The sequence below is a fragment of the Carassius gibelio genome, chromosome B4 (assembly GCF_023724105.1).
Source record: "Carassius gibelio isolate Cgi1373 ecotype wild population from Czech Republic chromosome B4, carGib1.2-hapl.c, whole genome shotgun sequence".
Lineage (NCBI taxonomy): Eukaryota > Metazoa > Chordata > Actinopteri > Cypriniformes > Cyprinidae > Carassius > Carassius gibelio.
The window spans coordinates 13,712,496-13,730,132 of NC_068399.1; the positions used below are offsets into that span (position 1 = coordinate 13,712,496).

General features: G+C 36.9%; 1 protein-coding gene across 15 annotated transcripts in view; it reads left to right on the forward strand.

Annotated features, from left to right (window-relative positions):
• Positions 1-17,637, forward strand: part of LOC127956348 (membrane-associated guanylate kinase, WW and PDZ domain-containing protein 2) — a 185,026-nt gene that overhangs the window by 127,983 nt on the left and 39,406 nt on the right. For 10 of the 15 annotated variants that reach the window (XM_052554195.1, XM_052554196.1, XM_052554197.1 and 7 more), the window contains exons 7-10: positions 5,561-5,618; positions 8,327-8,448; positions 11,822-11,956; positions 13,317-13,499. In XM_052554195.1, coding sequence (XP_052410155.1) covers positions 5,561-5,618; positions 8,327-8,448; positions 11,822-11,956; positions 13,317-13,499 — 498 coding nt within the window. The remainder of the gene's footprint in view (positions 1-5,560; positions 5,619-8,326; positions 8,449-11,821; positions 11,957-13,316; positions 13,500-17,637) is intronic. The other 5 variants (XM_052554203.1, XM_052554204.1, XM_052554202.1 and 2 more) reach the window with 1 other exon arrangement.

The window sequence follows — 17,637 nt, forward strand, 5'->3', positions numbered from 1 at the left end:
ACTATTGATTATCTTTTCTGTAAACTAATGTGACGTGTGGGTGGAGCTAAAGAATCACTAGCGCCAGTAGGCTTTTGCATTGAGAGCGTTTGGAAGTTGTGACATTAGCGTGAGGAAAAAAAAACATCATCCAAAACAAACCATGGTTAACAGTCAGATTCAGCCATTTATTTATGATCCAGAATCAGATCCTGAGGCTGAAACTGAACGAGAGCAGCAGCAGCAACGACTCGCTCCGAGTGGGGCTCGAACCCGGGTCTCGGCATGGGAGGCGGACACACTAACAAGGAGGCAGAGATATTTTAAGCAGTTTTACTCACCGCCTGCGGTTCCAACACACGATCGTGACCCTTTTTCGTTGGGATTGCATCATCCTTAAGAAATAAACGATACGCAAATCCGTCGTCAAACTGGGCTTTGTTTGTAAAACAAGCATCTTCCAAATGCAGGGAACAAACAAAAACACTTGCACAACTCCGTTGATGCTCTGTAAAAATAAACTCCATCCACTGGTCCCTTAATGCTGTTTTTTTTGGTAATCTGTGCAGGGTTGTCTTGCCCTGGCAACCAAAAAGACACTTCTTTTGTGACATTTTGCGACGCTCTCGCTCTGATCAGGGAATGTCTGTGCTCAGCCTCGCTATACGGCAGCGCGCGCTCTTCCGGCAGAAGTGCCCTTAGGACCCATATAAGGAAATTCTGCTCCATCTAACGTCACACAGAGCCATACTCGAAAAAAACTTTCCGAAACTTGTGACAAACCGGAAGGAGTATTTTTGAACACCATTTTATTGTATTCATCACAAATGTGACAAATTCTGTGACAATCCACATTATTTGCCTAATTCCGTTTTCATGATTTGATTCCGTGATTGCCTCCATGTTTTTCACATCGTGGAAATCGTAGGGTCCTAAGTTTCTGAAATGTTTTATATTATTATGCAGTATACATGTTTTTTGTTACGTTCTATTAAAATTCTGCTGATGTTATTTTAACTTAAAAAGGATTTTTCTCAATGTTTATGTTTCAGACTACACCCCTCCCTGGCTACACTTGCATCAGAGTTGGTGACAGTTTTATGCTTCTGAAACGTTCTTGGACTGTTCTACAAATCCTTGCCAGGTTTTGACTTATTACACCAAAATAAGATTCTTGTTCAGAAGTTGTTGGCCATTTCTTAAAGGCTGTTTTTAGGGGAATGTACACTCCAAGCCCATGCCCATGCATTGTCATACTCATAGCACAATGCTAGACCTAAAATGGCTGCTTGTTTTGTGTTTTATATGGTCAACTTAAATTAGTTTAAATATGTCCACAGACTTCTGCAGGGTTCATTTTGCACATTGTCTGTTTTGTAAATTGGTTAATTTTCTTCTCTCTTCATCTCATCTTTCTCTAACACATACAAAGACTGACTCTTCCATTTTGATTGCTTATTTTTTTTTGAGAAAGCATTTGAATTATTGGTTGGGCACTTAAATAAATAGTGTTCTATAAGAAATACCCCCTTGGTCTTCTCTTTTCTGTCTATTTGCTGCCACTTTTTAGTATAAATGAAATGCCAGTTTGTGAATTTGTTAAAATACAGATATTTTTAATAAAGTTAATGATTGGCAAAATTGCCAGTTCTACGGTTTAGAAAAAAAAAAAAAAAACTAGAAAACAGTAATGATCCTGAAAAATTACGGTACACCGCTGGAAACCCTGCTGCCAGTATATTACTGTTAATTTACAAAAAAAGCTGTAATTCAGAAAACTGTAAAATAACGGTACACAGCTGGAAACCCTGCTGCCAGTATATTACCGTTAATTTACAGAAAAGCTGTAATTCTGGAAACTGTAAAATAACGGTACACAGCTGGAAACCCTGCTGCCAGTATATTACCGTTAATTTACAAAAAAGCCGTAATTCAGAAAACGGTAATAAAACTGTAAAATTACGGTACACTGCTGGAAACCCTGCTGCCAGTATACTACCGTTAATTTACAGGACAATTTTTTACAGTGCAAACCTATTCCTCTTTTTTTCTCTCTCTCTCTCAAAGATTAAAAAAACAGATGAAACAGGTTTTTTCTAATGCCAAAGAAAGTGATCCATTCGTCTCAATGTTATCAATGTTTCGTCAGTTGGCTGCAATACTTGCTTCACAGGCATTTTTAGTTAGGGTTAGGTGAAATGGCATGTGAATGATCACTTTATATAGAGCGCCGATAGTAAAATTTCTATTTGATTTTGAAGTAGATTTTTAACAAAAACTCTCTGTCCTTCTGTGTATATTTTGCTACATTTAAGCTGAAAATATATTGGTTCTTTATATATAATTTACAACTTTAAATCAATATTTTAAATTTCTCAATTTTTAATTCCGTTACGTCATGTTTCATGGGATTGGAGTTCTTTCCCTCATTAAAAATACACAGTCTTGTACCTTTGTTAAAGCCATTTACACTGAAAGTGATTTTATGGGACTATATCATGGTCTTAACTTGAAAATATTTGACCACAGATTGTGTGTATTTCAGTTAATAAATAAATACGATGTTCTGATTTGAAAGCAAATCATTTTCTTGCTGAGAAAAGCTGTCCTTTGATTGAAGTGTCATAAACATTAATGATTTATCATGAATACATGAATTAATCTCACCAGGAAATAAGACGTTATAGTCTTTATATAGAATGTTCTCAACTCTCTTCCAAGCTCATAGTATGCCTGTGTGTGTTTATCAGCAAAAGATGTACCGAGGCATTATTGATGGGTGTTATTTTGGCAGATAGAATCTGGCAGACAGTTGAAGATGACAATGCAGAATAAAGCGTTTGTTTTTATGATAGCATGCACTAACGCCATCCATCAGTGAACTTTAATGCTTGGTGAGAGCGAGTCAGTGAAAGAAGAGTAAAAGAGGGTGAGAGATACACTCAAACCATCCCGTATAGAGCCGATGCCCCAATGTTTTCTCCTCCAATTCCCACTCATCCTTCCATCTCCTGTCAGCTCTTTATTAGTAATCTAGCAGCGTAGTCAGCTCAGCCTTGGTTTGAATCACCTTTAAATGCTTGACTATGTGACACTTGAATTCCATGACTGGTGAGTTTTATATCAGTATCATTATATTATTATTATTTGACTCTATAACTTTAGCACTCTTGTAGCATTGTAATTCTAAAAGACATCTAACACTAACTTTCTCGATTCTTTTTTGTGTAAAAATGACTCATCATGGGCACATCGTGATTTTGTCCCTTAAAAAAATGAATTAATAAATATTAAGTACAATAAGTAAAAAAAATAAGTACAATTAGTAAACGGTTACCAATCTGTCACCAAGTAAATTCTATCAATTTATTTACTAAAAAACGCTTTTTACTCACATTTGGCATTTATTTTGGGTCATGCCTTTAAACATTGATTCACCAAACATGTTGTTTCTGCTTCATACTTGCTTTTGTTTCCTTCCTCTCCTTCCTTCTCTTCCCCACCCCCCTCATTTTCGTAAAGGTCAAAGCTTTTAACAAAAAGAAACCGCTGCCTGTTTTTACTGCAAAGGGCAGGCAGGTTTTTAAATAGCAAGATTATTTAAATATTGTGCAAACAAAATGCAAATATTGAAGAAGGTAATTAGCTTGAGTTCACGGTTCTCAAGGGGCACGCCGGGTGGGTTACTCTATATTTGGAGGCCGTGAGATTAGTCCAAACTTTGTTAATGTTATTTATATTTTGCTTCTGAACGTATCGCTCACTTGTTGTAGCCAGTGTGTATGATTCTTCTTGCATGTCAACTGAGTACTTTTCTAAAAAACCTCAGTTGAACCCACAGACCTTCACGGTTGAATGAGGGATTTTTATGCAAAAACATTTTATGTAGTTCAACTCTGTGCTCTGAGTGTCGAGATCAACCGATCAGTTTTCCTGAAATCATCAGTTTTTCATTAATCTCACAATAAGGCCAAGAACTCATCTGAGAGTGCAAGTGGTCATGTCTCAACAGAAAGCATTGATGGGATTTACTCAAAACACGTAACTAAGTTCTACGTGTCTTCTATGAAGTCTCTAGATAGCGGCTAGGTCATGGAAAAAGAAAAGTCTCTGTGATATTCTGGACTTTAGGTATGGCTCTGGTCTTTCTTTCAGTATAAGGATATAGAATCTCTTTGCCTACAAGTCATAAATCATAAGTACAACCACTTTGAAAAGTATTACTGCACCTCTCCTCGACAAGATGACAGTATTCATGCTTGTAGCACAAAGGGGAGTATTACACCACTCATTTAATTCTTGTGGTTAGGGGTTTTTGTTCAGATCTCCAACCCCTGTGAATGTTCATCCTAAAGACCAATCTGTGCACTCGGTAGTGGATTTCTATTTTAATAGGACAAATACCTACCCATAGCACAGCAGTAGAGTAATACCCAATGGCGCTTTGATCTGCCTGTGTGTGTGTGTGTGTGTGTGTGTGCCAGCTGGATTAAGTGAGAACATCACACATTTTCTGTCACTTGTAGTTTACAAAGTTGTGTGTGATGTACACACAGAGTCTGCTCCTCGCTGCTGATTGTATAAGTTGAGTCTGTGTGTGCTTGCTGGTAATTATTGTGTTTCTTGTCACTTTGGTCTAGAAGCTCGGCGGGTGTGCATGCTATACGGAACGTGTGCATTCAAGTGTGTACTCGTATATGCGTATTTTAGTCTAAATATCAATAATATTTCAGCAAAATGACACAGCCTCTGGGACAAATGAATTTGGATTTTTTTTGTGTGTCTTATATATGGTAAGACACCAACTCTTGTACCCTCATTTATTAAGCATGAGGAAACTGTGCTAGTCATTTATGCAGAATAATATTTAGTTATACAATTATTTATTTATTACATTTGAAAAGGTTATTGCAGAACTGTGGGAACTCAGTCTTCTCTCTCTCTATCTATGTTTAAATGTATGTCCATATGTCAGTCTTGTTTAATATATTTAATTGCACATATTTTTATTTTGTGCAACAAACAGTATTTTGCTATTTAAATGTTGATCACAATATTTACCAGTAAGTAAAATCAAACCATTTTTTAAAGTCAGGAATGTCAGTATAAAAGAGTTATTCAGAAAGTGCAAGGACAAATATAGATTCTGCCATTTTCAGAAAAGTGCTTAGACAAAAAAAAAAAAATAATCACAGGCAATGAAAACACCAAATTTTAATTTCAATAAAAGCAACATATATTATTCTTTGCGACCCATTAAAATGTCATGGCGATAAATGAGGTCCTGCAAATTGGATGATATTGTGAAAGACTGTGAAAAACATTTAAGAATAAAATGAACGCTTTATTTCAAAAGGTATTGTGCATTTGCACACTAAATCTTTCAAATAATAATGTTAAGTTCAGTATTCCATTAATTGTATCAGTAATTCATGAGGACACACATAGCCCACAAATGGCACCATTTCCAGAGAATGAGCCGATGTATCCAAATAAAACAGAATTTTCACTCTATAACTGCAACATCTACCTTTGAATTAAATGTTCTTGCGGATGTAATTGTTTATTGTTTGTTTTTCAGAGCTTCCTTATGGCTGGGAGAAAATCGATGACCCTGTTTATGGAACCTACTATGTTGAGTAAGTTCAAGCGCTTGAGTTAACACGCACGGTTTAATGACACTTCGGATCCCTGTGTTTTCTCACAGTGCTGTATTAATTGGTTATACTGCTGCTTTGCCATGTCCAGGCCGAAAAACAGCTGCTCTGTTGTTTCCTAATTCAGCACGCAGTGTGTTTGCGTGTGTGCCATCATTTTTTTTGCTTAATGCACAGTCTGGGGTGAGGTGGGACTATTTATAGTATGGCATGCTAGGCTACTCTTCCTCCCAGGACAAGAGCCAATAATGCAGCTGTAGTATCATGTGGATACATAACCGCACACTCTTTCAAACTGCATCATAAATGCAGGACTGCATCCATGCCTGATGTCCTCAGATGGCTCAGATGGGATTCTGGCACTTCACGCCACTGAACTGAAATCAGACTGTAGCAGTCTATCTACAAACCTGCTTTGGGATGTCATGCATTTGTCATTTTAATGATTTATTTTATTTGTTTCTATCTGTCTGCCTGTCTATTTGTCAATCCATCCGCCCATCCAATGCATGTATTATTAGTAAGAAATTATTATTATTTTAAGCTACAAAACATAGTGTACACTCTTTTCTTTTGTCTTTTTAAATAAAGGGAGAAAAACACATCTTCGGTAGTAATTGTACAACTGTGGGTTTTGTGTTGTGGAAGATGACAGCTGGAAGATCAGAGCCTGCATCTGGTGTGAAATGACTGTAATTTACTATAAATCTGTGCCTAGTGGCTTTTTAGAGGAGACAACTTAACAAGAACATTATGCATAAAGCTTATCATTTGTATTTGTGTTGTATCTTCAGGTTAAACAGTCGTCACTTTATCCTTACAGCCGGTATTTAATAGGACCAAGCCAGAACCATTTCCAAGGCTGGTTTCCACTTTGCTAAACCTTGGCTTAATGTTCCATAAGAAAGTATGGAACTGATCTCAGATAAAGTACTAGGGACCGAATCCATTTGCTCATTATACTTTGATCTGCTGAATCAATTTCAGGCTTTAGACCTTAAAAGAAATCTAAGACCAATGTCTCAAAAATTGACCTTGTGGAGTCTTGGCATAAAGCTGTAATTACAAATGCCACGTCTTTAAACAAAAACATGACCTCTTTTCAAAAGAAGGCCTTTTAATGAAGCCTAATTGTCTTTGCACTCTCAAATGGCAAGGTTTTCAGCAGCGCCTTTTAAAAGAGATTGAATTAATTCTGACAGCAAATGTTGTACAGAGAGTCAAAAGAACCATTTTTCTTTCAGATCAGAGGATGCTCTTATTACTGTCTGATCTCATTCTTACATCACTCTTTTAACAAAGATGAGGACTAACTAGGATTATGTTTGACTCAGTGACCACCGCCTTAAATGATTTGTTAAAAGGTATTAAAATAAACGCTCATGCTTTCATCTATTGTGCATAACATTAATGGCTCATGTCAATTTTTGTTTGCTAAGTGGTGAATTGTTGGAAGGGCAAAAAAAAAATTGCATTGGCCAACCATGAAAAAATGATACTGCAGGTTTTTGCAGAAGTTTTCAAAGTGTGCATAGCAAGGAACCAGCATCATACATACATACATACAAGTTATTGTTAATGTCAATGGAATATTCCAGAATGCATATGCATATGATAATTAATCAACTATGGCAGATTAAATCAATAGTGTGGATTATAAAAATATTTCATACAATATACATTTTTTAAAGGTATAAATAAATATTAAAATATGATATATTCATAACACAGTAGGCTGACGATTACACTTTAGTAGTGTATGCATTTACCAAATAATTTTCCAATGTCAACAATGTTGGTGCAGTTTACTGTCATTTTAAATCATTTAAAGAAATTTTGTTGTTGTTGTTGTTTATTTTGTTTTTTGCAAGATAACGTATTTTACTAGAGTTATAATACACCACTTGGTGTCCAATGTAACATCTTTGTCCTGAAGCAAAATCAGTTCAATTACAGTATTGTTAGTAGGGCTGGGTAAAAGTTATTTATTTCTTGATTTTAATTGATTCTTAAGAATTTATTAGTCTTGACTGTTTTCAATTAATGAATAGAACAATGTAAAGCTCCTTGCATCTAAATAAAATGCACCATATAACATTCGTTATCAATTTTACTGTTCTTCAGTGTTTAATTTATGTACATAGTATGAATAAGTTTTTATGACAGCCACTATTTCACTATTTAGACTGTACATCTCAGAAAATTTTAATCTGGCATGTACTGTACCTAAAATATCAGAGATAGTCTATATCGGATCAAATTGCAAGCTTGTAGATCAGAATTGAATCGAGTTATGAAGTTTGTGTTAAAACCCAGCCCTAATCGTTCGCATATTGTTAGCTGGAATAAACTACACAAAATCTGCCGAAGCCGGTCTACAGATATTGGGCAGTTGGAGGTGACAGATTTCACAGGAAATTGTGCAGTAAGTGTCAGGCACATTAGAATCAATTGAGAGTCGAGTCTCCCATGCACTTTGCATAATCATTGTCTATTTGGAGTTCATAGCTGCTGCCTACTGTATGTAGAGTGTCGCAGATCAGTTACTTCAGTTAAAATGCTATTTGTGTAGGCAGTAGACAACAAGGCAGCTAGCTAGATTGCTCATACATTGTATAACCATGTCCTATCAAGTAGTCACTCAAGAAATGCACTTGAATGAGTCTCTGTTTCTGGTTTTCTGATTGCAGTCACATAAACCGAAGGACTCAGTTTGAGAATCCAGTTCTCGAGGCCAAGAGAAGATTGCAACAGCAGCAGCAGATGCAGAGTCAGGGCTTGTCCTCTCTCCCCCTACCTACAGTCTACAGAGGTAAAGTGTTATTGAAAATTAACAGTGTGGTATTAATGCAGATCTATGCAAATCTGATTAAAGCATAATGGTGTTTCCAACCACCCTAGCTTAGGCACACACCGAAGACATCTTAAAAGTACTTATCTTCTCTCCATGCAATGACATGTTTAACATCAAATCTGCTGAAACTATTGATTGAGGTTTGATATTCATGACTAGTATTGTATTTCTCCTGTGAGCTCAGTGTCTGTCTCTATAGTAACACAGCTAAGCTCAGACATTGTCTTTGGTAGTGCACTGTGTGTGAATCTTATTGTCCATACTTTAGTATGATTCATTTGACTTCACCCAAGAATTAAAACTCTGTCAATATTTACTTTTATAATATTTACTCAAGTTTTTCCAAAACTGACATCCGAAAGGATGCAACAGCACCATCAAATATCAAAAAGTATCCATAGGATTTTATATACTACCAGCGAGTATATAAAAGTCTTTCAGTAAAAGTCATTATTCCCTGATTATGTTCACCTTGAATGATATGTTACCCATTGTGACTGGATCATTGAGACAGTAAACTAAAGTTGAGAACCAATTTAGTCTTTTGGTACATACTGTAACTGATTCTCTCAAGAACTTTCATGATATTTCCAAGTCATGTGGACTGATCTTATATTTACACAATACTGCTGCATGCTTTTTGAAGTTCAAAAGCTGTAATCTCCATTCTTTGTAATTGCTTGGGAAAATCAACCAATACATTATTCAAAATATCTTCTTCTTTGTTCCATTAAAGAAAATAATAATTTAGGTTTTGATTGACATGAGGGGGAGTAAATAATGACATTCATTTTTGCATAAACTAATCCTCTAAATCTACCTGTATAGTCTATTCGAGCTAAGCCTGAATGCATCCTGTTTTCTTTGAGACTCAGTTATCCATTGAGAATGTGTCTCCTTTCATAATATGACCTTGAACTGATTATGGTGAGAAGTGTTTCTTGCAATAATTCCTGTTTAAATTAATCCATTCAGCATGGTCATGCTGTTACCCACATAAAGGTAAGAGGCAGAGTATACTCAGCCAGAATGGCGTAAACAAGAAGAACTTTCTCTAACTTGTTTCAGTCCATCTTTCAGAGAGAGCATGCTGCACTGAAAACCTCCAACATACCTACATTATATGGCCAAAGTATTACATGTAGGCATCTGAACACCACATACTGATACACATTTAATGTCATAGCCATTAACAAGTAGTTGATCCTCCCTAACAGCTCTCACTCTTCTATAAACACGAGATTTTAAACCATGTCTGTAGGGATTTGCTCCTGTGTAGTCACAAAATAGCATCAGTGAATGTCAGTAGCTGTGTGTCCACTACCAATGTGTGCGAAAACATTTGCGTTATTTTATAAATATCACTAAAAGAACTATTGCAAAATGATAGTGTTGCTTAAACCTAATTTTTCTTTCACGGTAAGTCATGTTGATGGAAGAAATAATCCAAGCATTAATGGCAAGGAAAGCCCTTAATACTTGAGAGAGGCCACGTATAAGGTGTTTCTTGGAGGTTATAGTCAGGGGTGCACATAAGTGGTCCGCAGGTCCGCATTCAAGCCCAAAATAAAAAAATGTGTTATATAAATATGTTCTGACAGCGCATTTGTGTACCGACATGGTCGACAGCTGTTAATACACAATTACCATTTTAGATCACAAACTGTACTATATAAGTTTTATTTTTGATTTATGAAAGAATAAATCTAGGCTATGCCACGCTGTTTTCAAAGCACAATGCAAAATTGTGAAATTAATCCACTGACGCTCTTTGATCAGCAGCAGTGCTAAATCCAGAAGCGTGTATAATTATTTGCCGACAACCTGCCAAAATAAAAAGCAAAATAAAAAAAGTTTGAATATGATGGAAACGCTTTTATGTATTTTTTTTTTGCCGCTTTTATCCAAAGCAACTTAAAATTGGTGAATGCATAAAGTGATTCTTCTTAAAGAGGCAAACAAAGGAAATAGTAGTAAATATTAGCATTTTATTTTTAAGTTTATTATAAAATAAATTTATTTGTATTTAATACTAGGATTGCCTTTTATTTTTAATAATATTATCACACAGTATTATTTATTTTATTTAATTTTTTTAAAAACTAAATAAAGTGCAATAATATTATAACTATTATCAATAAATTTGTTATAGTTATATTTAATGAGTCACGCTATATGCAGTGTGAGGACCAAACCAAATATCCAGGTTCTCTTATGAGAACTAGGCTGAAAAAATTATGTGCACCCTTATAGTACATTAAAGAAATACTATAATGCAATTCCTTTTTTGAATTTCCTGAAAACCACCTTATGTGAGCATAAAAACTTTTTTGCGATATATGAGAGTTTTCGCGAAATGTACTGTATTTGTTTCCATTGGGCATATTTTTAACTCACAATTTTAATTTGAAGGGTAATGGAAACGCAGATTGTGTTCATCCCTGTCGTGTCTAGATCAGGTTTGGTCTTTGTGCAGGCCAATCCAGTTCTCCCATACCAGAATCATGTATATGTGGACTTACATAGTCATTCTGCAGCAAAAAAGGACCCTTCACAAAATTTGAAGTACTGTATACTGTTACTGTTATTTTCATTAGATCCCTAGTCACAGTGGCTCATTTAAAGAGGGTGTCCACATACGTTTGGCCATGTAGTGTCTGATCTTGTGTCCAAAGGAAAGAGGTTCAGTAGTTGTTTTAGATTTTAGCATAAATGGACCACAGAGGACTTAGAAAGCATATGCTTGATCTGGGTGTTCAGTCTCTCAGATGCTCAGATGTTAAATGTAGACCAATTCAGAGTGTCAGTTTGCCAAGTTCATGGCTCAATATCCTTTGTTTGCCCTGGAACCGGTCCTAACCATATTCCTAAACCCAACCCTAACCATAACCAGCCCCCATAAACAAAAGTAAAATGATAGGATGGTAATGTTCTTGAGGCTTCAACCCTATCCTTAACCCTAAAATCCAATTGTTAGCAACATTGTTCCAGGACCAACAAGAATGTTCAACTTGGCAAACTCACTTTGGATTTCCTGTTGAAATGTAACTCTTTTATGTTTACAGTAGGCCAACTTTGTATCTTTTAATACAATTTTTCAATTTCCTGTGTGAGTTGATGCTCCAACTCCAGCCCTGTGCCTAGCTCTAAACCTTGTTCTAAAATCAGAGTGTTGGGAAAGTTGTTCCAGGTTCAACAAGGATTTTCAAGTTGGCAAAATCACCCAAGAATCCTTGTAGAAATGTAAACCTTCTATGTCCATAGTAGAACAACCTTCAATGACATTTCTTGATTTCCTGTGTGAGTTGAGGGTCTTTCTTCTGTGTAACAGTGGAGGAGAGCCCCTGCTCTGCCACCTTACCCAGGGCCAGACTGGCATACGTGGGTCCTCCTCCAGAGCGCTCTCATAGTCTCACTGACCTGTCTGAGGCCCCCCTGTACCGGGTCGGTGTGTTTGGACTGCATGGTACGTCCCTAGACTGGTGCCCCCTTGTGCAAGATAGGACTTCACCAGGAGACTATTTGCCTGGCCTATTTTTGCATAGCTGATTTTTTATTTACATTTTTGCCTGTGCTTCCAGGATACTCCTCAGTCCACCTACCCTGCTGAACAGACCAGTATAACATCATATGTTTGGAATGCTGGTTTATAAAATATTCCTATTATTCCACAAGGTCAATTATCTAGTAGAGGTTGGTCACCAAGTAACCAACAATATCCAGCTAGTTAATTCGCTAGGGTCGTCTAGTCAGATTTTTTTATCTGGATTTTTTTCCCTTTAGCATTAAGTTTTAGCTTTAATATTTAACACAGTTAAGATTAGAATTAAGTTTAATATATTCATAATTTAGGGTTTATGTCATATTTTGAAGGCAATATACACACATCTATTCTTACTGACTGTTAGTGCTCTAAAACCATCTCTAAAGATGTTACACAAACACTAACAACTCTTTTCAAGATCCAATCAACTCCCGATAGACAAAGGCAATGTACACTTGGGTTGTGAATGCCATTTTATTTTGACTTTAAGATCATCCAGACAGGCTAACCACTAACATCCCCATTATGTATATTGACAAAGCCGTACCAGATGTTTTGCTGGTGCTTGTCCACCAGCTGGACCAGCACTAAACAAACATGGATCAGCATGGAAATTCATGCTGGTTTTTCAGCAGGGTATCTGAACCAGCTATTGTCCCTAACAAACGCATGGCAGAAACTGCTAAAGGACTAGAATTGGCTAAGATGGTGATCAAAAAGACTTAAGAACCTCTCAACTAGGAAAGTGAGATGGAGTGACTATGGCTGGCATCTTGTAACTCTATACTATGTACTGAAGTAGGCATCTCTTCAGTTTCGAAGAAGCGGCTCTTCAGTACAAAGATCCTTGTTGGTGTGTGGTTACAGCGAAAACGGCTTCTCCAGAACAGTTTTCAAGACTGCTTTTCTCTGCTCTGAGAGAGTAGAAGAACCGCTCTGCCTGTGCTGGTTCTTCTTCTGGCTTTTTTTTGCTTAAGTCTTGGTTGTCCCGAGAGACGGCCCTGGACAAGGCTAAACACTATTTAGTGTAACATTGGAGTATGTTTAAAGAGACAAAAGTGAGGTTTGAGCAAAAAACAAGCCATCATGTTCCACTCTGCTCTTGTACGTTTGGCTGCAAGCAGAGCGCTTGGCCTTCTACCCACAATTCCCCAGTGTGATGTGATCTGCTGCTTTTGATGAGTTTGGAGTGGCTTTTACAAAATAACGCATTAATTGGGTCTTGATATCTTCTGCTTGATTACAATCTCATGTTTCTCTTTGCATTTCTTCACCCCGGCAGAAAAGCCTCTGTTCACACGGGACCCCACGCAGCTGAAGGGCAGCTTTCTGTCTACGGCCCTGCAGAAAAGCAGCATGGGATTTGGCTTCACTATCATCGGGGGTGACGAACCAGATGAGTTCCTACAGGTCAAAAGTGTCATACCAGACGGACCTGCTGCACAGGATGGGAAAATGGCTACAGGTAAACGCACAAACACACACTTGCAGGTCGATGTTTGAACAGCTCTAATGTGCTATTCACACTCAAACAGAGTTTCCACCTGGCCAGTCTTTCTCAATCTCAGCAGAGCCCACACTACTGCCGAGGCTGCGGTGTGAATCTGTCGTTGTATTGGTTGATAGTGCGTTAGGGACATCCAGGGGTTCAGAGCATTTACGGACAGTATATTTATTGGCTTTGTTTGTCATTCACAGCATGATGCGTGTCCATTAATCACTGAAGTGCTTTATGAACCCTGTAACTCCAGTACAACCTAGTAGGAGTGTGACTGCGGCAGCATAACACACACACATACATCAGCATTGAAATATCTCCTACATTCAGAAGGACCCACAGTGCAGGGTGCAGAACATAGTCAATGCGTCTCCCATGATGCCATTTTATTGTATTATTGTTGTTGGTAGTTGTGGAAATTATCCTTTATGATCCTTTCCTCTTCTTTCTGCTCCTCTCTTCCACCCTTCATGCTCCCTCCGGACTCCTTGTCCTACTTATTCTGCTTTGCAGTCACACACACACAGACAGTGCGGTGGAGGAGCTTCAGGTTACGCCAGTGTGAAATATTCAATTTTGCTGGATTAGGGAGCTCGGAGAGGAAATCGAACACGGACACAAACGTCCTTCATATATGGACATATCTACGAAACACGACCATCGCTGTTGTTGGGGGTTATTACTTTTGAAGACCCCATGTAATTCATATTTGAGTTTATAGCTTTGAAGCTAATCTGTGTGCTAATTTACTCCGAAATTAGATATTAGCCAAGAAAAACCGGACAAAAATATGAATGAATTATCCAATCCAATCAGATGGACTCTAGAATGGGAATGAAATGCAGACTGTTTTTGGTATGTTCTACACAAACTTCCTTTTTCAGCAGGACATGTGTCAACGCAACAAGCGATTCCATATTATTTGCACTTATTTATCACCATTCACAGAGCAAGTAGGGATGGATTTGGGTTCATTTTGTGTTGGCTACGACATATAAAACCATGGTAACCTGACAATATGTAAAGGGCACAAGATATTATTTGGAGACCACAAAAGATAACAAAAATCCTTATTTAATAAGTAAACAGACCTGCATGACCACATAAATCAGGGAACATTAGAAATGCAGTTAACTTTTTTTAATTAACACTCACATAATGTTAATCTTTAAAACCCTTAGTAATAATGGTAAAATTGTACATTATAATCTAGGCATGAATTGACTCACAGCATTTAAATATGATTGATTTAACATTGGTCAGTTATTTACCATAACATAAAGAAAATTATTGGTTATTTGTTATGCATTTTGAATGTACACTGTTATACAAGATTTTCGGTAGCACTTTATTTTACAGTCCTGTTCCTCATGTACATACTATGTACTTATTATAGTAATAACAATAACTATGTAATAACTAGGTACTAACCCTGAACCTACCCCTAAACCTAACCCTACCCCACGCAGTTACCTTGTGTTACCAGAACTTTCATAGATAAATACACTGTAAGTACACCATAAGTACATGTTAGTACACGTACTGTAAAATAAACTGCAACCAGATTTTCTAATAATTAGAGCTATTCATTAGGAATTTTTATTAAGGCAAGTCTCACTGTCATACAGTATTACTCATATTTTATGGTTATGTAACATGTTAAAAAAAACATTAACCACCACAAATAATCATAACTGTTTAACACCTTATACACACCTTAACATTAATGTGACGTAAACATGCCACATAGCCCTCCCGACTAAGTCCTTTCTTGATAAATTAAAACTATGATGCAGAGTGCTGGGATTTGCTGCGTGACATGCTTCACTCCCTGTGTCTTAGAGCCCTGCCGTCCGCCCCATCCACGCCCACTATAGATGCCTCTGCGGTGGTGATGTTTACTCTGCCCCTCACAGCTATGCCCGAGTTCTCTCATAAAGAACTTAACAAGCAGATAATGAGTTGAATCAGGTGCACCAGTGTGTTGCTGAGGGACAGGAAGCACACAAGTCATACGCCTGCCTGAGGATCTCTGGATTTGATGTTTAGAGCTTCATTTGTATACAAAGTCTATTGTGGCTCAGCAGCGATGTTTAGAGGATTGTGTATTGATTGTGTTAGTTTAGAATGCCAGTCACAGAGCAGTGCTCCTCTGGGTTTCCATGCATGCACAGACATAAGATTTCTCAGACGTTTGCTCCCAGAGCACCTCTTATGTTGTCTCACTTTCATTAGTTTTACACAGCCCTGTTTCTTGTCAGAACCAGACTGTAGTTCAGATTGTATTGTTTTTGTTTAGTTTTTTTTAATTAATATACGTATATTTGATTCAGCATTATATATTGATAGATTTAATAAGTTTAATAGCAAAAAATTGTTTATATTGCAATCTAATTTTTCTACATGGAAAAAAATCTTAAAATGGAAATTTCATGACATAAAATAATAATTATATAAAGTATCATTTCAGCTGAGAAAAATTTAAATGTTTAATGTAAGAACTAATATAGTAAAAATGTTGTTAAAATCACTCAAGGCAAGTTTGTCACGCTGATTGTCATTAAATTAAGTGTTTTAATTTAAATTTAACAAGAAGTAGCAATAAAACAAAATATCCTTTAATAATTACTATATTTTAATACAGGAAAAAATGCTGCGCAAGGGCCATCTGAATGAATAATTAGATTAATTGTAACTGACCATATGAATTAAACTTACTGTACATTTTTACTTTTAAGATTTAAATCAGACACACTATTAAAACTTCTCTATTTAAATGCTCTCATACTAGTCAAATAAAAGGTGATGGCTATAACCCAGCCTTAGTTTAAAGTTTATTTACACTATTTTAGAGGCTCTTATTGTCCAGTGTCATTATTATAATGAAGCAGAACATAATATGAGTTGTTGAATTTGGAATTTAGAAGTTTGAATTTTAAGAGGATGATAATGTCTTGTTTGTGGGAGTGCAGTGATCTCGTTTGCCCTTAGGAGCCTCGGCCCAGATTGATGCTGACATAAAGCTAGGTGTGAAACAGCGAGGTCACACCGATATCATTTGCTCTCTGGAAGCATGTGAAATTATTGATTGGAACACCAGAGGCTCTAGGCAAATGTCGAACGTATTTACTGAGATTAATTAAAATTCCTGCACACAACACACAACAGTCAGGAGGGGACAAGCCTATCGATAGACGCGTACGGCACTGCATGAAATATCTCCAGGAAACCTGTAGCACAACAGACACACCGGGTGAGACCCCGTCATCATTTTTATCCAACAAATGCATTCGCCACATTTGAGCATCGTCTCATTTCCATAATAATTGCATTTGTGATATTTAATTCTTTGTCAGCATTTGCCAGATGAAGGGCAAAGCCTATATTTGGCCCGAAACATGCTCTACGTGAATGTAAACGCAAGCTCAATTTCACATTCTGGCATGAGTGAATGAACATCGGAAGGCCTGGTAAAATTCTTGATAGCTGAAGATCACGTTAAGTCCTGAGGTATGGCGATACATTAGGATTGAGAAAAGGATTGAGTAGGTCCCTCAAATTGTTCCTTCAACTGGTGTCCTGTAATTGTCTCAGTTGCCAGAGGAGACGACATGAATAAATATTGGATGACTGCGATCGTTGCAAATTGGGGGAAAGTTTTTCATCCTGATTAGACGGACTGTTCTTATTGGGTAAAATGTATTTTTCCCCTCAATGGCGCTGTTCCAAAAACTAGAGCTGTTTTGCTGTCAGTTTTCTTTTTGGTGGGGAAAAATTATTGATTTGGAACATTCTACACAGGCAGTGAGTCACACAAATGGCGCTTTTCATGTGAAGCACACAGGAGATTTGACTCCTCTAGTTAAACAATCTTAAAAGAATATTAATGGTATTTCATGATAAGTTGGAACCAGTCCTAAACAGCCCAAATAAGATAAGGTTCAAAAACAAGTTTCCAAATTATAATGAAAAAAAGATAAATGATCTAATGAATAAACTTACCATTTTCTGAAAGAAGAAATATAGGAATTTCAGTGTTTCCAGCTGGATTTTATATGACTGTTAGAGTTAAAGGGTTTGTATTCTCAGTAAGCTTGGTTCCAAA